We start from the raw sequence: 20,471 nt of genomic DNA, 5'->3' as shown, positions 1-20,471 counted from the left end.
ACCCAAAGCCCAAAACCCAAAACCTCTTCGAATTGATAAATGACATCACCCAAGAAGGCTAACTAGCTCAGATACAGAGAGAGATGAGATAGATCTGAAAAATTTTCTCTTCTTGGAAATCTTCTTCGAAACCGGTTTATCGAATCTCATAACAACGATGCCATTAAAGAAGATGGAAGTTTCTGGAAGAAGCAAACCTTTGATGATGAAGCTGAAGGTGAAGGTTGGATATAGTCTGCCTTCCAAGTGGGATAGGCTTTTGTTTGCTATGTTGGATCAGTTTGTCATGATAGCGTCGTTTGAGTTGCTCTACATTTTTTGTATCTTGTCTATGGGCACCCGGGCTATTTAGCAATTGGTTTGAGAGGTAGCAGCAATAGGAATAGTTATAGTAATAATAGCAAGTTCAGCAATGTATGTACATTTGTTGTTGTCCTCTTGGTATGGGATAAAGCTATGTACTTTTTTATATATATAAAAGTGATAATAGTAATAGTAATAGTAATAGTAATAGTAATAGTAAATTTTATTATTTTTTTATGAAGCTAGAAGAAAGAGAGGGACAAATTGTGTTGTAGTTTAGCTAATTAATTTTTTTTGGCTTCTTGTACTATTGGTTTTGAGATACTGTATTTTGATAAATTGATTAAAGCTAATTTACCCTTACTGTACCATAATTTGATTTGAGGAGGAATAGATGGATGGCTGAATACACCATCTAATCTTACTCTCCATTGAGCAAAAATTGTCTTCATGTATTTGGAGTTTTCATATCTTATCTTGATAAATAGTGAGTATACGATCAACATGATCAATGATTTTGGATAGAATAAAATCGTTCTCAATATAACAAGAACCAATAATGAAAGTTCAGATGATCCGACCCAATGCATACATTTATCATTATAATCAGTGACAAACTTGTCCATTCTGGCAACTACTTTGCTTGTTTCACTTGTCATTCCAAATACTTGTGGTAGTAAAACATTTTTCATATAGTTGATAGAATGAAACAATGAAAAGATAACATATGGTACTAATGAATATGTAAACCTTGGAGTAACTAGCCAAACTAAAGCCAAACTGAAATATAATACATTCTCATTTTGTAATAAATTGACTAAATTGATAGTAGTTTCATTACTCTTTGGCTTTAAATGGAAATGTTGATAAGTAATAATACCAAATGATTGTAACACACCAATAATTGCCAAACGGTACAGAATCTCATTAGCAGTTAAAATATAAAAAATTGAACATAGAATTACAACAGCATGTCCTGCAAACCAAGAAAATTGTAATGTCTTGGCTAGTTCAACAAATTTCTCTGAAATAGGCTTTCCTACTTTTGGTGCAGTTGACATCGTATTCCAAAAATTATTCTTCCTTAACCAGTTCTTATTACCAATAGTTACTAGGTACCAAACTAAAATAAACAAATATATATATATATGTATGTATATATTAACTTAATATACTCAATTGATTGAAGAGTAGTGTCTTTCTGCTGAGAAACATTCAATTTCAAATCCAAATAATACCTAATAGTATCATATTCATTCTTACTCTCTTTTTTTTTTTTCATAGTTCCCCTTCTTTATATCAGTTTATTTTATTTAGTATGTATAGAAAATATCTTCACGAGATCTCATAACAGTGGAACAAACAAGAATATGTAGAGATACAAGTTGGTTACTAGATTTAAGGAAATGTTTAGTATATTATGGTATATATGAGGTTAATGTACATTAATATTATTTATTTCTTGGTTTTTTCTTTTTCACAATTGAGGTTAAATCGTTAACATTTTGAGCTGAGTCTTCAGAAGTAGGTATATCAAATCCCATTAGTCTTTTCAAAACTAAATTTTTCACTAGATCTTCTTTCAAGGCATTGTTTAGTCCTTTAACTTCTTTCTTTCCCGTCTTCAATTCGTCTAATAGCACTTCGATTTGTGATAATTGATTTTTACATTCTTCGATATTTTTTGTCTTTGCCTGGTCAATGCATTTCTTTAAATAATCCCTTGAAAACTCCAATAGCTCAATACGTTGCGTCCTGGTTATACCACTCTCGTCAGGGTACCATGTTAGAGATTCTACCAATTTGAATATGATGCTGCTGATCTTATCTTGAATTTCAATATTTTGCTCATCATCTAATGATTTATAATTTTCAATTGATGATTCATATAGTTCAATTGATTCTTTGAATTGTTCTAATTCCTGGTAGACATCACCCAATAATTCATTTGTTTGACCGATTTTTTTAATAAGTTTTCTTTCATCTTTACTTGTCTTTCGTAGCAATTCAAAATTTGAACGTGCTACTTGTAATAATTCTAATGTATTATAGAAAATATCACCTTCCAAGTAGTCCTTGAAAGTAGTAAATGGCAAAGGTTCTTGATCGGCTTCTTCCTCTCCCTCCTCTTCTTCTTCTTCACTCATTTCTTCTTCACCACTTACTACTTCTTCCTCTTCTTTGGCAGCTTCTTCTTCTTCTTCTTCTGCTAAATCCTCTTCTTCATTATCAAACTGATATAGGTTCTCATTTAGCTTAGGCTTTTTATTCCCATCATCCTCATCTTCTTCATCACTGCCACCCTCTTCATCAGACTCATCGCTTTCACCTTCTTGATCAACTCCATTATCGTCATAGCCTTGCATTCCATTATCATCACCAAACATTCCACTTCTTTCAACACCAAGCTCATAAAGACAACTAGCTAACAATAGTAGATATTCTGGATCAATCTCCTCATCTTCCTGATCTTCACCTCTCAATGAATCTAAAATTTCAATGTAACATTTAGCAGCATTTTCGAATTTTGAACTTGCAGTATATTTAGCACCCTCAACAATTAATTCCTTAATCTTTGACTCCATTTTGTTTTACTATAATTGGGAACTACAGACCTAACAAAATATAAAATAGGAACTTAAATGTTACCAATTTCTTATACAATCCGTTTAGCTTAACCCTTGAATCGTTTATAAACAAGTTTACTATCATTTAATAATCCCATTCATCACTATTCATATTGCCTTTATATTAAAGAATTGGTTAAATTTTGGCTTTACGCGTCAAAAGTGAAACTTCGCGTTTCCTGTTACCCGGATGTTTGTTTCAATACTCACTGATGTCACTAATTGAAGCACTAATCAAACGGGATACGTATCAGTTCAATCTGGTTCCTTATTTGGCATGAGTAAAGACATTAATTGGAGATCTTGTCTATATTTTAATTAGTTGAGATTTAGTTATAAAATCACCATTCCTTTCAACGCAATTCAATTCAATTCGGTGATTGAAAGACTGGCGTTGATAAAAGTGGAGGATTAATATTTCCAACATTTTCTATGTTTAATAGTGAAACATATCACTTTAAAATAATTCCGTAAGCGTCGTTATGTGGGCAATATAGTGAACCAATTTCTGCCAAAACCATCTTCACGTATTATAGTTTTTTCCTCTCATTTGGTAGTGGAAAGCTAGGCACCGGCATCATAAAATACCTTTTATAGAGTTTGATGTAAATTTTTATTCTAATATTATTCAAATAGGGATATTGGAACTTGAAGAGAGTTCTCTGTTGTAAAGTTCTATTCTTTTATTCTTTTGGTGAAAACTGCGACTTTTTGGAATGAATCCCTAGCCTTCCAAGCAAAACCTAAAAACCATCAACTTTTGTTAAAGGATATGGAACTATAAACAAAAATTACAAATGGGAACCTTTTCAAGAGAACACAGAGTTCATCAATACTATCATATTGTGAGAACTGCAATTGATTTAACGAAAATAAGGATAATCACGAATAATGATCATGAGGCATTCAAGGAACAGTTACATACATATAAACATTATGTTACTAGTGTCGCAATTATCAGATATATCTAAAGTTACTTCAATGCAAAATAATTAAGAACAGATAAATCTATTGTTAAATATATAGTAAATGATAACTTGGTGTGGTGAGATAAACTAAAATTTTTTACTATTCAATAATGTTATTTAAAGTTACTAATTCGTTTAAACATGTATGACAAGTAAACTTTTATAAAAAAATAAAATCTTAATGAATATAATTATCGCCAATTTTCTTTTAATAAGTGAGATGAGGGTATTCATCGTCGGCATATTATCAACAAACAGTAAATGAAAGTAATAAATTTAAATATCATTATTTATTTATGAAAATGTAATTTAAAAGGACATAAGTTATATAAGAAGTGTCTAAAAAACATGTACAAAATGATTTATTCTTAGTTCTTGCCCCATCCCATCTTAATAGCCTCATCGTAGGTTGGGTAATCCAAGTAACCCTTATCGCTCATGGCATAGAAGGTATCTCTGTCGTATTTGTTCAATGGTAAACCTTTCTCGATACGATCAACAATATCTGGATTAGCAATGAAGAAACGACCATAAGCAATCAAAGTTCTATCATCTTTAACCATTTCTTCAACATCTTCTGGGTGCAAAGCAAAGTTACCAGCTCTGATGATTGGACCTTTCCAGATTGAGTAAACAAAATCGTTGGTACCATCCAAGTATACACCTTCACCTTCAGTTAAGAATGGATCAGTGACACGAGGTTCAACTATATGAATGTAAGCTAATCTCTTACCTTCTCTAGCTCTCTTTTCCAATTCACCAATGACGTAGGCGTATTGTGCAAGTAAAGTTGGCTCTGCTGCTCCTGACATAGTACCAAATTTACCATATGGAGAAAATCTAATACCAACCTTTTCATGACCTACAGCTTCAACAATAGCATCAACAACTTCTAGAACAAATCTAGCTCTATTTTCAATAGAACCACCGTATTCATCGGTTCTCTTGTTAGAGATTGGGTCTAAGAATTGGTTCAACAAGTAACCGTTAGCACTGTGAATTTCAACACCATCAGCACCGACACCAATGACATTCTTAGCAGCTTGAACGTATTCCTTAATGTATTGCTTGATTTCATCTTTAGTCAAACCGTGTTGAGGGTTGTTAGATTTCTTAGCCAAAGCTTCTTGTTCAGCAGACATGTAAACATCATCGGAGGCAGAGTCGTATCTCAAACCATCTCTAGCCAAAGTGTCAGCATAAGATTGTCTACCTAAAACCCACAATTGAGGCCAGATAAAGGACTTGTTTTCATGGACCTTAGCAAAAATCTTCTTCCATTCGGCTAATTGTTCTTCAGACCAAACACCTGGTGCATTATCGTAACCACCAGATTGTGCGGATGGGAAAACACCTTCAGTGATCAACATGGTACCTTCTCTCTTAGAACGTTGGTTATAGTATTCAACAGCCCAGTCTTTGTTTGGAACATTACCAGGGTGATGAGCTCTCATTCTGGTTAATGGAGGCAAGACAGCTCTGTGTTTCAATTCAGTGTTACCAATCTTGATTGGCTTGAACATGTTAGTGTCTTTCAAAGCAATTGGCTTAAAATCTTGAACAAAAGGCATTTTTAATGGATATTTTTTTAATTAGTATTTGTTTGTAATGATATCAATAGATACAGTATTCGTAACTTTTGAATCTTGGTTTCTTATATATTACAATATCATTAATAAAACCATAATAAAAGAGATAGATGGAATTTTGTAACTTGATGATATCTAGTCCCTTATATATAAATCAGAAACCAGCAACTCATGTCAAAAGTACTTGCTCAATCATTAATCAGCCATCAATAATTGAAAATGAATATTAACCGCTGGCAAATTGGGGCTGTTATACGTATCTTTTACTTGGCTGACAAATTTCTCGGAAGCATCAGACGGAAGCGGAACGATTACAAATAAAACTAAACGGAACTTCGAAACGGAACCGACTCCGCAAGAATGTTATTAAGAAACGATCGTAGAATAGTGCTATATAGTTGAAAAAGAAATTCGGAAATGCCAACGAGGACGATGGTAATAAACTGAAAGATTATTAATTATGGAGGTTTAGGAACTCACAACTGCTAGTGTAATTGCTTTAGTTTGATTGATGGTAAGTTATTATTCTTCAGCCTTAGAGGAGTGAAATTATAGTTCTGATTGTAATCATATTGACGGATGGATGTACCATAGTTGACGGGTCGCAGGTAAGTAAGCAAAATAGTTAATAAATATATTTAGGGAACCACGACATAAAGAGAATAAAGATATTTTCAGGTGTCTTTGTTGATATACAAAAACGTATTCTTAGATTTAGTATGAATTAGTTGATTTCGTTTACCAAAATATCTTTGAAAACAATGAAAAGGCTTGGAAAATAACAATTTTTTATTATCCGACCTGTGTCATATCAGCTATTGAAAAGAAGTCATAACTTATCGGAAATATTTATCTAAGACAATGTTAAATCTTTTTCCATATTATAAAGCCTTTTTTCTTTGAATATAGCTATAAAATATTTCGTCAGAGAGCCAAAATTGCTAGATCACTATCGTTAATGCTAATCTAATTTGCTCTTTTATTAATCAATGTTAAGAATACGAAACGCAGCCAAATGTAGCAAATAAGAAAGTACACTTTACTTGTACTTTTTGAACTTCGAATGGAATTCTCAATTAATAGATGAGCAAGACTATAAAAATTATTCATGGTCCTATTTAGACTGTCTAGAATTTTGGAAGTACATAGCATTTAAAATGACTTTTAAATAGACCAGATATATTCTTTTATTAAGTTAATTCGATGATCCTGTCCAGATATGCTCGATATATTGGTTTTTTTAGTTATGATTCTGAACAGTAATTATGTGAAGAACGGCTGAAATAAGCATAATTTTCGATATATAAAGCTAACTGCAATATTTTAGTGAACTAAGTCTAATTGACATAAAGGGCTGTTCACAATCACACATCACATTATCCAAGACTAAAATTAATTATAATTATAATTATAATTATCAAAAATGGAAATCTGGCCTCAATTAATATACCAATTATTTCTATGACATTTAATGTCTTTTGTACTAGTGGTAATCAACGTCCTGCTATCCCATGTGTGATATCAGCAATCAGTGAGACACTATAATTACCAATACTGAGTATGGTATTGTGGCGGCTTACACACTACATATCCCCATATTAGGATGAGTGATTATTAGTCCAAATCTGGGCCCCAACAAGGTCCATTTGCCATCTGTGTGATAATTTGTGAGCCATTTGAAATCATCGGCATTTATACTACTTGTACCTCTTTCTTTTTAAGAATTTAAAGTTGTCGTATAAACGTATATTTTATCGATTTTCCTCTGTAAAATGTATATATGAAATTTCAATATCAACAATTAGAAGACTCCGTGGCCAAGCTGGTTAAGGCGTGCGACTGTTAATCGCAAGATCGAGAGTTCAATCCTCTCCGGGGTCGGTTACTTTTTTAATTTATTTTTATTTTTTTATGATCATGCACATAACAAACACTATGTAAACTTCCTTCCTGTCCTCAAATTTCGAAAGAAGGTTAAAGTAGAGATTTGATGGACAATCCCCCGGTAAAGGAGCAAATGTTTGATCGAATACTGACAAGTAACTACAAATATATGTTGATCATTATTATATTGAACAAATAAACCTATATTTATTGTTGCTTTTATTTAATTTACACTTTAAACCCCCCATAAATTCCAATATTCCATTTTAAACCAGAATTCATCAAATGGGTTTTTTTTAAAAAAATTGAGAAGGGTTGGGATTTAAAACCAATTTTTTCAAAAAGTTTATAAATTTTTATAGGAAAAAAAAGGAGTTCTTGCCGCTCCTTTTATTCATCAAGTTTTTCGAATTTTCCTCAATTATTTTCCCATAATAATCTTTCCGGGATATTCACTTGCTTGCCATTTTTCGAATCTTTATATTTTTTATTAATTCGGATCGCAGATATGCATTCCTCTTGTATAACCATTTTAAATAATTGATAGTTTTCAAATATATAATCATCTCTGATCTACTTTCTTTCTCTGTTAGATCAGGCACTACATCTACTAAATCATCATAAATTGATCTAACTAACTCTCTTCTCTTCTTTTCAGATAACACATGGTTGATTTTGATCTGAGATTCAGATAGCTTACTCATCCTTTTGCCCCTAGGCTTCCGTACTTTCTTAATATCCAAACTGTCCGGCACATTATCGTTTGAGCTTTCTAATGAATGCACATTCATTTCATTATGATTACCTCCGTTAGTCATCTTTCACTATCTTTGTTGCTAACAAGCTCATTCAACTGAACAATTAACCCTGACAATGATCAACACTTAACTAAAGGGCTACGTATCCAAACAGAAGAATATACAGATACACACATATATATATAAAGTCAAATAGAGCTAGTCTAGATGGCAAGTCGTACATCATTAAATTTCAAGATGCTCTTTAATGTGTAGTTATTTGACGTTAGTGGGTAATCTCGCCACCAATTTGACTGCAAGTGAAAAATACCTAAAGGACATCATCATGTGACTGCTTTGGAATATATGAAAGTTAAACAAGTGGTGATGGGTGGTAATAGGATGTCATTAAAGGTTATTTCTTAAAGTTGATGGTGTGGTGATTAACACCGTTTATACAAGGAAAAGAGAGTGTTGTATTAGTTAAATATTTAGAGGATTATGCTTTTATACAGATTTAAATAATTACAAAGATAATGTTTCGTAGAGTGGTGTTGTGGTAGCTTGGTGAACGACCAATTAAAAGAACAATAATAATTTTTTTGGGTTACCTATTTCATTGAAACTAAAAAAAACTGAAATAACTTTCAATGCTGACTGTCAAATTTTTCAATGTTGACTTTAGTCAGTCTCATGAGAATGGTATAGGAAATAAAGCTATAGATGAGTTAAAATGAAAATGTCAGTCAGCAGCCATATGATTTTTTCAAAATTTATTCGGCTGTCCCTCCCATTGTAATACCGGGTCATGTGACACAGTTATCCATTCGAACCCTGGAAGAGGCATAGTTTTCCGGAATAAGATTCAAAGTCACAGGGTATCAACAACAACTACATACAGGCTTTCAAAATCCAAACTATCTTGTAACATAGTTACCAACTATGGGGGAGAAAGAAGGGACCACCGTTGGATTAATGAAGCATCTCTTGGTCAAGGTATGTGATTGTAGTGTTAAGCATATGTTGATGTTGAAATCTACTAGAGAAACATTTCCTATATATATGTGTTGGCTATCATGTTCTCAGACTTCTCTTTAAATAACTATTGAAATTTTAGCTCTACTATTGAACCAACAAATCTAAATGCTTTACAGTTCAAGATTCCTGGAAATTGACATTCCAGATTCATTTTGGAAGATTCAAAAGTTGCCCTCGGCAACAAGAGCAATCACCTCTATATATCTGGTGTTGTCTATTTTCCTTTTATTTATTAGATACCAATCATACAGTCAGCTTGATGAGGTCACTAGAGGAAACACAAGTTTCGCTGAAATTACCTTCCCAATACTACAAATGGTTCCTGATAAAATGAAATATTATCCATTTTCAATAGTGTTATCCAATTTTATAGACACAGAACTCTGGAAATTTATAATCAATCTATTGAATTTGTCTATAGGTGGTGCTTACATTGAGCGTAATTGGGGTTCTTCGAGGGAAATATTTAAGTTTACCATTCTCTTAGGTACTATTACCAATGTAGTTGTTGTATTATTCACATTTGCAATGTCATTTATATTTGATGGAATTTCATTGAGTAAGCCAATTGACGGAAATTACACAATCTTAATAGGGTTCCCAATTATCTATAAACAATTATTGCCAGAAACAACGATATTTGAAATTAAGAACATACCGTTGATTTCAAAAAATTTTAGGTTCAAATTACTACCAATTTTTGTTATCTGCGTGGTTACATTAGTCCAATTAATTTGGTTACACCATTTTGCTCAATTGATAAGTATTTGGCTATCATTTGTATCTTGCTGGGTTTATTTAAGATTCTATCAAACTTTAAGTTTAGCTGGTGACAATTCTAATGCAGAAGTTGCGTTTGCTGGTGACACTTCAGACACTTTCCAATTTATCTACTTGTTCCCTGACGTTGTCAAGCCTTTGCTGAGACCAATATTTGACTTGATATATGATATTGTTTGTGTTAAATTGAGATTAATACGTCCTTTAGAACTATCTGATATTGAAAAAGGTAATTCCATAGCTGAGCAAAGAGGTGCTAAACCACTGGAAGGATCTGCTACAAGTAAAGATGAAGAAAGACGTAGACAAAAGGCCCTTGAAGTGTTGCAAGAAAGAATGAGTTGATATAAGTAATAATTTTGTAATAATCAATAGATAATAAAGAAGACAAATATAATAAAAGGAGGAATATAGTAATAATATATTTGATTTAAGGAGTCCTTAACTTATTTTTAGTGTTCTATTTTTTCCTACATAGACGACAAGACCAACAATGTCTGATGATATACACTTGAAAGATTCTCTTTTGTCTTGAATAAGTTATTTTAAAAATTAAAGATTTCAGAACTATCTTAGCCAAATCATATATTAAGTTCATATTGCATTTCTGATATTATTTAGGTACTTAATTCCGGTTTAATACTACTTCAAGTAAATTAAAGTTGCCTCTTATATCAAAAAGGGTAGGCAGAGCACTTGCTTGTGAAGAATTCACATTACAAAAAGTTGGGGTCGAATGAAAATCAGTATCAAAAGGATGGCTGGACATCTGATTACCAATGGCCCAGATGACATTAAAAGTTTTATTGAAATATTTGTCATATAAATAGAGGCCAAGTATTCACATTTAATATTTGAAATAATTGGATACTTTGTATAAGGTATTTAATTATCTAAAAAGGATATGGGGGAAAAATTCACACATATCAAGACTACATAACTAATACACGAAATTATAACGAACTCTCCAGACAAGATACAGAACCTGCAGTGAAAAAAAACATTAGAAATAGAATAAATAAGAGGTCTTCAAAATAACGACGACGAGGGGAGCGGTAACACTGTTAGGTTCCATTATTGGGCCTTTCAGCAAATAATATGATCGGCCTAGTAACTATTTCGAATGCAAATCCTAAGTTAGGAATCGACAGTCATTAATTCCATAAGTCATATTATATTTAAGAGATACCCAAGTTACTGGTAAATGTTTTATGAGATCCATCATTCCCCCAAATCAGTAAATCAATTTATAATTGTGGCTCAAATATAATTATCTGGTTTCTCACTTAGATTCTTCAATTCCACTTCATCCTGAAGACTACTTACTATATGGTGAACATAGTTTATCAGCTGATCTTCCAAAAGTAATCTTGGGTAAGGGTTTAGTAAATATATCAGCTAAGTTATGTTCTGATTTAGTGTAATGTGGGATACATTGACCAGAATGTGTGATTTCTTTTAGGAATTTCTTACGGAATCCAATATGTTTAGAAGTTCCATGTTCTTCAGATCCACAAGCGGTAGCAATAACGCTTTTGTTATCCTCATAAACAACGATAGTGTTCACAGAGTAATTCATATCTTCTAATAACCTTCTTATCCATATTCCCTCACGATACGCTTCCACTATTCCAAATAGTTCAGCCTCAAAAGTAGATGTGGATGAAGACTTTTGTTTCCTAGAACACCATGAGATTGGTGTCTTGTTCCAAGTGAACACATATCCATATTGGCTTAGTCTTTGATTCATGGTACCGTACGAGTAACCAAGAACTTCTGCTTTATTCCATTCACATTTGTTAAATGTTAAAGATTTGTTGAGAGTTCCTTTTATATAACGGAGGACTCTCTTTAGGATCCTTTGATCATTAATCGTTGGTTTAGATGCTTTTGCACCTAATTTTGAAATACCATAACACATCTCTGGTCGAGTATACGAGCTTGCCCATGGCAGAGCGCCAATAGTTGACCAGTAATTTTCATGTTCCTTTTCAGAACGTGCTTCGAAATGGTCTTCATCCTTAGGAATGGGTATCTTTACCATGAAGATGGGTAGATATTTGCATTCTTCTAAATTTTTTCCCCTTAAGATGTCTTAGATAACTTTCCTGGTTTGATTTTATCAATTCATCACTTATTTCAAATACCATGTCCAAAGACTTCTTTATTTCCCGCAAACAGTTAATTTCCCATTGAGATTCCATATTTGATATCAGTTTATCTCTTAATGAGAGATTGTTAGTAGCAATTAAGAAGTCATCAACATATGATAGGCAAATAATGATGTCTTTTCCAATTGTCTTGTGGTATAAGTTTTCATCTGCAGAGTTAGGGGTAAATCCCTGCTTCGTCATAAAGTTCCTGACTAGTTTAATCCATTCTATATTGGATCGTTTTAGTCCATAGACAGTTTTCTTTAGTTTCCACAATGTCCCTTCTCTCTGTCCTATAATATTTAGGCGTAAGGGTTCTGGTTTAACTATAATATTTTTGTCTATGTTACAATTTAGGAAAGCAGTGGATACATCATATTGAAGGTTGTTTAGATTTAGGGTGTATGTGAGGGCTATAAAAATCCTCAATGTTTCCAGTATTGATACAGAGGAAGATATGTCCAGTGGATCGAAATCTTCACCTGCTACCTGTCTAAAACCTTGGCATACGAACCTCGCTTTGTACTTGACAATATTGGCAGATTAATCAGTTTTAGTAGATAGTAGGGTCCTTATTGGGATTACTTTGACACCTTTGGGTCCATCATATATTTCATAAACACCTTTCTTTATGAACGATTCATGTTCTGAATGGATATCTTTAATGTGGTCTTCTTTATTGTCACCATTTATTAGTGATCTGATTTCTACAGCAGGATTTGCCAATAGTCCAATGACTTTGTCGGATTTCCTTTTGTTTTCAATAGTTTTACTTTCGACTACATAGTCCATTATCCTAGCAGATGGTTTTAAAATCCTTCCTCTTGATGATTTCTTTATACCTGGTTGGATGACTGTCACTTCATTGTTCTTAAGCATGTCTTCTAATTCATCTCTTTCTTCATTGCTTTGGTTTTTATCTTCTCTGATTGGGTTTTTCTTTTTCAGAGTTCTTTTGGTTGGTTTTGTAAAGCTTTTGGTGGATACTTTCTTTAGTTTCGTTTTGATGGGTATGTCATCAGATCCATTTGCTGTTGTTGGTTCAACTTTATTGGTTTGATTTAAGTTATTTTTTTCTTTCCCCACAACCAAAATCGGTTGATGCATGTTGTCAAGACCATCAGGTGTAAATGATTGGTTGTTACTTTTGGGTTCAGATATATCTATAGGTAAGTTATCATCAATGTGTGAATTCTCTATTGTTAGATCATGAGTCGAAGCAGATGTTTGTTGCTCAGGAGATGACTCATGGAGTACCGGGTTACTCTCAGATTCTGGGTAATCAGGTTGACCGGAGACAATGGAAGCATGCTCTACCTCTAATAATAATTGACGGATATAATGGTAGGAACCTAGTGGTGTAATATCATTTGCTAAGTACGGTGAGAAATTTAGGTCTCCTTTGTCCATAACATAATAAGTATTATAATCAGGGCCTCTATTTAGAATAACCACCGACTTCATTGGTAATGGTGTAGTAGATTTATTATAAGTTCCCATAGGTAATTTGAGTATCCCATCGGATCCAAATTTTAAGAGAAAATTGAGGTTGGATTTTTGTCCAAATAGGACTTCATTGGGTGATTTATTCTTACTCTTAGGAGGGATGATGTTAATCAGTGTTGCTGCATGTTGGAGAGCGAAATCATAGAGAACACGTGACTGAGTAGCATTTGTAGGAAGAACTAAACTATTAGCTTTAGTCTTTATTAAGTGGTTAGTTTTCTCTACCAAGCCATTCATTTCTGGGGACTAGGATGGTATTTCGCTAGCCGCGATGTCATATTTATTTAACGATATCGTCCAGTTCCTATTGTGGAATTCAGTACCTTGGTCACTGGGAATCTAACAGATCGGTTTGTTAGGAAATTTGGATCTTGGTCTCTTAACGAGTTTCTCAATAACGCCTCTGGTGGTTGAATCAAGTCTGTTTAGTAGCCTGAACAGCCATATGTAACCAGCGAAATAATCTCTTATGTTGAAGAAGTATAGCTCGATATTTCGAATAATTATTGGTCCAAATAAATCCATATGTAAGGGTTCAAAGATCCTTGTTGCGGATGTAGAGAATGCGTATTGTGCAATGACCTCAATGTTTTAGCGACTGCGCATTCTTGACATGTCTCTAGCCTATTAAGGTCCTTTGTAGTAGTCTGCAGTAGTCTGCAGTAGTTTAAAGTTCTGGAATTACTCCAGCCTTGATTAGTTTTTATTGGATAAATAATTAGGGATGGCATATAACTACACGATAATCAATTATGTATTACAGAAGAGAGTTCAACTCCTTCTTCATTGCAGCATTTTCCAATATTGGTTCAAAATTTACATTTGCGATAAATTTGCCTGCATTTGCTTGAAAAGATGCTTGTGTGAAAAATTTAGTGTAATTAAATTCTTTGGATGGATAGATCTTTGCAAATAAATTAATGATTAGAATGTATTTATTGTAAGTGAATAATTGTCCCTCAATTCTATTTTCAAACAGTTATTTGTTTAGTTCATCATCTTCCAGTATAGAGAGTTTACTTGTATTGTAGTAGATTTGACAACATATTCTAATTCATGGAGTACTCAGTCATTAATTTTATGATTCAGATTAGATGTAAGAGATACCTAAGTTACCCGGTAAATGATTCACGAGATTCGTCAAGTAGACTTTTGTAATAGTATAATATATATAAAATATAAGTTTAATGAATATCTGTTAGAGACTTGTATGTCCTATATATGTAAATAGTCACTTATACTGAAGAAATAAATCTACAATTCTTATCCATAAACAGTAGTGAATTGGCTTTCAATGGAACTTCTGTTGCTTTTCATGAAATGACGGGTATTCTCTTCACTCGCGATGGCATCGCCTTTAACCTTTCTCCGATATTAGACGTATCCACAGCGTTCCTTGGCTCCTCATTCCTTGGCTCCGCATTTCTAACGCCTAATAATATCTCAATCCACCCCTGAATCGAGACTTATAATGGCTTATTCCAATTTGATTTCGGATATACCCGGCCTTACATGACAGAGAAGCACCTTATCCATTCTTTCTGCTGTTGATCCGCTTGGCTCTACTCGTCCTTTCATGGTTGATGCCCCTGCTTTCACAACCATTCTTGCGTGGACATTACAGCATTCCACCTCACCAAACAGACTCCGAAGTTTTCTACCACTAAAGACCGCCGACAATTTATCACCGTCGCTTCGCGCTTCTTTCTCCACAACGGTACTCTTTACCGTTTTTCTCAGGGCCTCCCACGACTCGTCGTAACGAACCCGTACCTTATTGCCCTTATTCTCCACTTCCACCATGAAAGTACCCACACCAACCGCACATTCCATCATATCTCAACATTCTACTACATTCCCCATTTACAGCGGTTATTCCAATATCACACCTCCACCTGCCCAACTTGCCAGCGCTTCACTCAATACGGTAAACGTTTACCGCCTCTTTCCATCCTTCTTCCTGAAGGCCCCTTCTACAACGTCGCACTCGACATAGTTTACATGCCTGAATGTGACGGCTACCGCTATCTTCTTCTAGCGCGATGCACCTTCACAAGCTGGCTTGAGGCTCTACCTCGTCCAACCATTAGCGGCGCCGTGATCGCTGCCTTCATTGAGTTTAACTTTCACAGCCGTTATGGTTTTATTCCCCACATCACCACCGATGGTGGCTCCGAATTCAAGAACGACATCATGTCGGCTCTTACCACACATCTCCACATTACACACCGTACAACTGCAGCCTACCACCCCCAGTCAAATGGATTCATTGAAAGCCAACATAAAAGCTTTGTGCACGTCCTCCAACGTCTTCCAGGTCCCTGGTTCAACAACACATCCAATGCGTTGCTGGCGGATCGCTGGACTGTTAAACGCAGCACTGGCTATACTCCAGGTTACCTTGTTTTTGGTTACCATGGTTTTTCATCTCTCGATTCCCTTCTTTACTCTTTCTCGACCTTCGATTTCTTCACGACAGTATCTTCTTATTCTCTTCTATACTATCGTGCTCAACAGTTTTTATTCAGAGAAGCTGCAAGCTCCCAGGCACTGGCTCATCTTTCTAGACATCGTCTTAAAATGAAAGAATACTACGATCTAGTCCACCACACTACTGATCATTCCTTTGCTGTTGGCGACATCGTTCTTGTCGAAGATCAACTTCGCAAGCGCAACATCGGTCGCTCCCGCAAAGCTATTAGTATTTGGTGTGGTCCCTATCGTATATCCAAAGTTCTCAAGCATATATATCAGCTTGAAGAACTTTATGGAACTCGTATCCATCGACATTTTCCTCCTGAGTTCCTCAAAATCTTTCAGAGCCGCCCTGGTTTCCCACCTATTCTTCATTCCGGAGGGGAGGATTCTGTTGGCACTTCCAGCCTATTTTATCTAGACGAATGAAATTGTCAAGTAGTAAGCTTCAGTTTTGATGTCGTTGGTGTCAACAGTTGCCAGTAATGGTTACTTTGCATGTAATAGTGTAGTTATGGATGAGCGTTTCGTAGATCGAGCTGTATCAGGTGAGATTCTTAGCGTAGCGACTTTGGAAAGTGGATCATAGCGCCAATTATAATAGCAGGTAGATTCTTCATCACAGTTGTCTTGGATAAACGGCAATGATTATCCGTAAGGACATCAATGAGACGTGGAATGACTACATGTTTGGAAACATCATCGTTGTCACTATCAGCGTAGTTTGAATCATGTGCTAGACAGATGTAACGAAAATGTTGGTGATAATTGGAGGGGATGCAGTTTGGACGTAGAATCCTTTACATAAAGGAGAAGTGAATTGGTGAACACTTAAAGCTGAATGTAATGAGTTATATGGGAACTACAGGCACAAAGTGTCTCGGTTGAGAAAGTATTGATAAGAAATGGCTTCGTATAGCTGGTATGGTCCAAAGTTTGGCGAAATCACCACTCCATTGGACCTTTTAGCTTGTGATATGACCAGTCTAGTAGACTTGTGTAAAAATATAAAACCTGTCCATCTATCAAATACTTGTTAGAGACTTGTGAGACTGGTTAATGTAATTGGTATTGACATATATATATATATTAAATCAATCTGGTTTCTCTTGATCAGAATCCATCTGGGTAATGTACTCGTAGGTTCTTCTGTGACAGGAATCTGAATGATATATAGGTAGTTGCATGACCGTTTTACGGAATTCTTGGAGGAATGAAGATGTGTTGTTATCATGTCTGTCATTGGGTGCATGATGAGTATGAGTATAATCGTGCACGGGGCTGTATTTTATATTTACACTCAAACATTCTTCTTATATTTTCAATATGACGTCATTTTGATAGAGAAATATTAGCACACTTAAAACACAAATAATACTATGAATGTACAGATAGAAACGAAAAACCACATACATAAACATATCTACATATGCTCTAAAGGATCAATAAAAGGACCAGGAGAAACTCCTTTAATTAATCCAAACTCCTATCTAGCAAGATTGCTATATACATTTTACATAAGGTTTCTTGTCTAAAGAGACGAGAACGAATTACCTCAAATGTTTTACACTAATGATTATTCTAAATATATGTTGCTCAATTCGGTTAGTTATTATAAATTAAGTAGTTTTATTATTATTCTTATTATTACTTTTTATTTTCTTCTTTTTTATATACCGTAACTCCAAGGTTTACCTTAACTGCATATCCTAAGTTGGGGGATATTAGCGTCATCAATTTATCATTCAAGTTCATTTAAATGATCCTAAGTTACCCGGTAAAGAATTTACACGATTTTAGATCACAAACCTTATAATTATATACGATAAATGTCATACAATCCGGGTAAGGTTTTAGATTAACTATATTAATAGATGAAACTTTTCAGAAAAACAAACAGATAAACAAGCTTCTATGGCCAAGTTGGTAAGGCGCCACACTAGTAATGTGGAGATCATCAGTTCGACTCTGGTTGGAAGCATTCTTTTTTACTACTTCTACCTATAAGAAGGTAGAGTATGTCATTCAATATAGGCAAGAACTTAAACTTAGTCTTGGTAAGAGATAACTCTTAAGAATAACCTTCAATCTCATAATGATTTTTTATTCATAAATTTCACATATGCCATCAGAGAACAACTATTTTAAATGAATTCGTTGTGTAAGGAACTGAAAATTGTTTTTAGATAACGTAATTTTATAATTTTCATTTATATTATTATTATTATTATTATTATTTAGAATAGTATATATATTTAAAAAGGGGGTATTAAAATTACAATTGTTTAGAGTTCATAAAATCAGGATCTTGTTTTGATTTATTATTAATATGATCTATTTCATTCCAGTGGGAAAAAGTATTATTGTCTTTATATGATTATTGATATTGTCTATGATTCCGAGCTCTCTGTGTCCATAAAGCGCTCCATATCTTCTTCTATTTTTTCTTCATCAGGGTTCACAATTCTCAGTGGAGGTCTATCATCCTTCATATCTGGCAATGAGGTGGTACTAAACCTTTGGTTACCATTATAAATTTGTGGGTCTTCCTCAAAAACAGTAGAAGGATAATGAGGTCTATGCAGTAAATTTGGACCACTATCGACACTTCCACTATTAAAGCTGTCATCATTAATGTTATTTGATGATGATGAATTTGGCAAACCGATGAATTTACTACTTGAATCTGAATCATTCGATAGATGTGTATTATTTCTTGATGGTTTACGCCATTTAGAAGAGACAACTCTCTCTGGAGCTACTACTGGATTTGCATCCACATCACCAAATGAGTAAGGTTGATGTTGCTTGGTCTGTTCTAAGTCGACATTATCATGCTCTCTTCTTCTTCTCCAGTAAAAGAATATAATGATCAATAGAATTATAATTGTACCTGCAACTACACCTACCACTATACCTGCAATAGCACCTCCTGATAAGTTTGAACTTTTCCCCGAAGAAGTACCTTTACCATTTGTAGAAATATCGTCTGGACCAGATGTTGCAACTGAAGACGAAGTAGTCAAAACTGCAGTTCTTGTAACAAAGACGGTTTGTTGAACATTATCTGAGCCAGTAACGACTGATGTTGTAACCATCTGTGTAGTGTAACGAATCGACGTGAAAATAGTTGAGAGTGCAGTGGATGAAGATGATTTCGAAGAGGATGATCTTGAAGAGGTTGATCTTGAATAGGAAGATCTTGAGGAAGAAGTAACGGTTGCACTAGAAGCAGACTTGGTCGATTTCGAGGTAGTAGTTTCTTCCAATTCTGTTGATTCAGCATAAGATGGATCACTAGTAGACAGTATTATAGATGTCGTTGACGATTGCGCAGTCAATATGCCTATACTAGAATCCATTGAATCCAGATTACTTGGGAATGGTGAATAAATTGATGAAGAAGTCGACCTGGAAGAGGTGGTGGTTGTCGAAGATGAAGAACTTGAACTGATTGCAACAGAAGAACCTCCATCTAGAGAGGGGTCTACATAAACATCCATATAATTTTGACCACCGCATGTCTGGAATGGCCAACCATTACAACTGACAGTACATTGGGAAGAATCTGATGATAGAGAGTCTAGAATTGAAGTGGAGTCACCACAAAAACACTCACCACCATTTAGAAGAGCCACCAAAGGGAAACCAGAACATTGTTGCTGACAATACGATACTGATTGATATTCATAAGTTCCCTTTGAAGTCAAACCGGAAGATTCCAAACTGGTAGAAGAATAACAACCCTTATATGAGTATGCAGCTGATACTAATGATAAAAACCATAGATGTATAACCAGAGGTACCAACATTGCTGATTTAAAGGCTATAATCAGCTAATTACAGTATTGTATGTATATGTGTAAATTAACAGGATGCCACTAAAAATAAAACAGAAAACAAAAATAGGAAGAGGAGAAGGTAGATGGAATAGAAACAAACTAACGAACTATTTATTTAATTTTTTTTATTTAAAAAAATATGATATTATTGTGTGTACCACAGCATTAACAACCTCACTTAACTTGCAATAAACTTATATGTGAATATAATATGTATATATTGAATTTGGTCAAACTCAACCAGCTGAAGTTGACAAATAAATAGGTAAATATACGAGAAAGTCCCTGGTGAACTGAAATAAAGACTATATTACTCCAAAACACTTTATGCTCTTTAAATTTATATATATTTGCTAATTCTATATATATATAGTGGAATATTCAATTAATTGTAACTTAGTCGAATCAAAACTCCCAGAATACTCAATGCAATCGAATGAAACAAATCTAAGAATATTTATTATTTAAAACTCGAAATCGAAAACAAAATAATAGATTCGAATCGAAACAAACACCAAAAATTTTCTTGTTCTAAGTATCTCTGTTCAACAAACACAACCGTAATGATA

The 20,471-nt window shown here is 34.1% G+C and overlaps 7 protein-coding genes, 2 non-coding genes and 1 further gene across 9 annotated transcripts, besides 3 other annotated features; 4 read left to right on the top strand and 6 right to left on the bottom strand.

The window, feature by feature from the left end:
- Positions 1-587: 587 nt before the first annotated feature.
- On the bottom strand, positions 588-1,364 carry POM33 (nucleoporin POM33; the record flags this gene model as incomplete). The annotated part of the gene is made up of 1 exon (XM_001645779.1): positions 588-1,364. One exon carries the CDS (start codon positions 1,362-1,364, stop codon positions 588-590), a length of 777 nt encoding a protein of 258 aa, XP_001645829.1.
- Positions 1,365-1,754: 390 nt separating this feature from the next.
- On the bottom strand, positions 1,755-2,888 carry HIF1 (Hif1p; the record flags this gene model as incomplete). The annotated part of the gene is made up of 1 exon (XM_001645778.1): positions 1,755-2,888. One exon carries the CDS (start codon positions 2,886-2,888, stop codon positions 1,755-1,757), a length of 1,134 nt encoding a protein of 377 aa, XP_001645828.1.
- Positions 2,889-4,266: 1,378 nt separating this feature from the next.
- Positions 4,267-5,469, bottom strand: Kpol_1054p16 (alkene reductase; the record flags this gene model as incomplete). The annotated part of the gene is made up of 1 exon (XM_001645777.1): positions 4,267-5,469. The coding sequence occupies one exon, from the start codon at positions 5,467-5,469 to the stop codon at positions 4,267-4,269; it is 1,203 nt and encodes a 400-aa protein (XP_001645827.1).
- A 1,825-nt stretch (positions 5,470-7,294) lies between these two features.
- Kpol_1054trna2 lies at positions 7,295-7,368 on the top strand. The gene has a single exon. It is a non-coding gene; the product is annotated as a tRNA-Asn (tRNA).
- A 455-nt stretch (positions 7,369-7,823) lies between these two features.
- INO4 (Ino4p) lies at positions 7,824-8,189 on the bottom strand (the record flags this gene model as incomplete). Its single annotated transcript, XM_001645776.1, has 1 exon — positions 7,824-8,189. One exon carries the CDS (start codon positions 8,187-8,189, stop codon positions 7,824-7,826), a length of 366 nt encoding a protein of 121 aa, XP_001645826.1.
- Positions 8,190-9,251: 1,062 nt separating this feature from the next.
- Positions 9,252-10,271, top strand: Kpol_1054p14 (uncharacterized protein; the record flags this gene model as incomplete). Its single annotated transcript, XM_001645775.1, has 1 exon — positions 9,252-10,271. One exon carries the CDS (start codon positions 9,252-9,254, stop codon positions 10,269-10,271), a length of 1,020 nt encoding a protein of 339 aa, XP_001645825.1.
- A 973-nt stretch (positions 10,272-11,244) lies between these two features.
- Positions 11,245-11,970: a sequence feature (similar to Tkp5 protein; correction of possible frameshift sequencing error).
- Kpol_1054p13 lies at positions 11,245-13,822 on the bottom strand (the record flags this gene model as incomplete).
- Positions 12,098-12,622: a sequence feature (similar to Tkp5 protein; correction of possible frameshift sequencing error).
- Positions 12,626-13,822: a sequence feature (similar to Tkp5 protein; correction of possible frameshift sequencing error).
- Positions 13,823-15,586: 1,764 nt separating this feature from the next.
- Kpol_1054p12 (integrase catalytic domain-containing protein) lies at positions 15,587-16,489 on the top strand (the record flags this gene model as incomplete). Its single annotated transcript, XM_001645774.1, has 1 exon — positions 15,587-16,489. The coding sequence occupies one exon, from the start codon at positions 15,587-15,589 to the stop codon at positions 16,487-16,489; it is 903 nt and encodes a 300-aa protein (XP_001645824.1).
- A 1,479-nt stretch (positions 16,490-17,968) lies between these two features.
- Positions 17,969-18,041, top strand: Kpol_1054trna1. The gene has a single exon. It is a non-coding gene; the product is annotated as a tRNA-Thr (tRNA).
- Positions 18,042-18,450: 409 nt separating this feature from the next.
- Positions 18,451-19,872, bottom strand: WSC3 (Wsc3p; the record flags this gene model as incomplete). Its single annotated transcript, XM_001645773.1, has 1 exon — positions 18,451-19,872. The coding sequence occupies one exon, from the start codon at positions 19,870-19,872 to the stop codon at positions 18,451-18,453; it is 1,422 nt and encodes a 473-aa protein (XP_001645823.1).
- Positions 19,873-20,471: the final 599 nt, after the last annotated feature.

The sequence above is a fragment of the Vanderwaltozyma polyspora genome, genomic scaffold (assembly GCF_000150035.1).
Source record: "Vanderwaltozyma polyspora DSM 70294 KpolScaffold1054 genomic scaffold, whole genome shotgun sequence".
Classification (NCBI taxonomy): Eukaryota; Fungi; Ascomycota; class Saccharomycetes; order Saccharomycetales; family Saccharomycetaceae; genus Vanderwaltozyma; species Vanderwaltozyma polyspora.
This window is presented reverse-complemented; position numbering and strand designations above follow the sequence as displayed.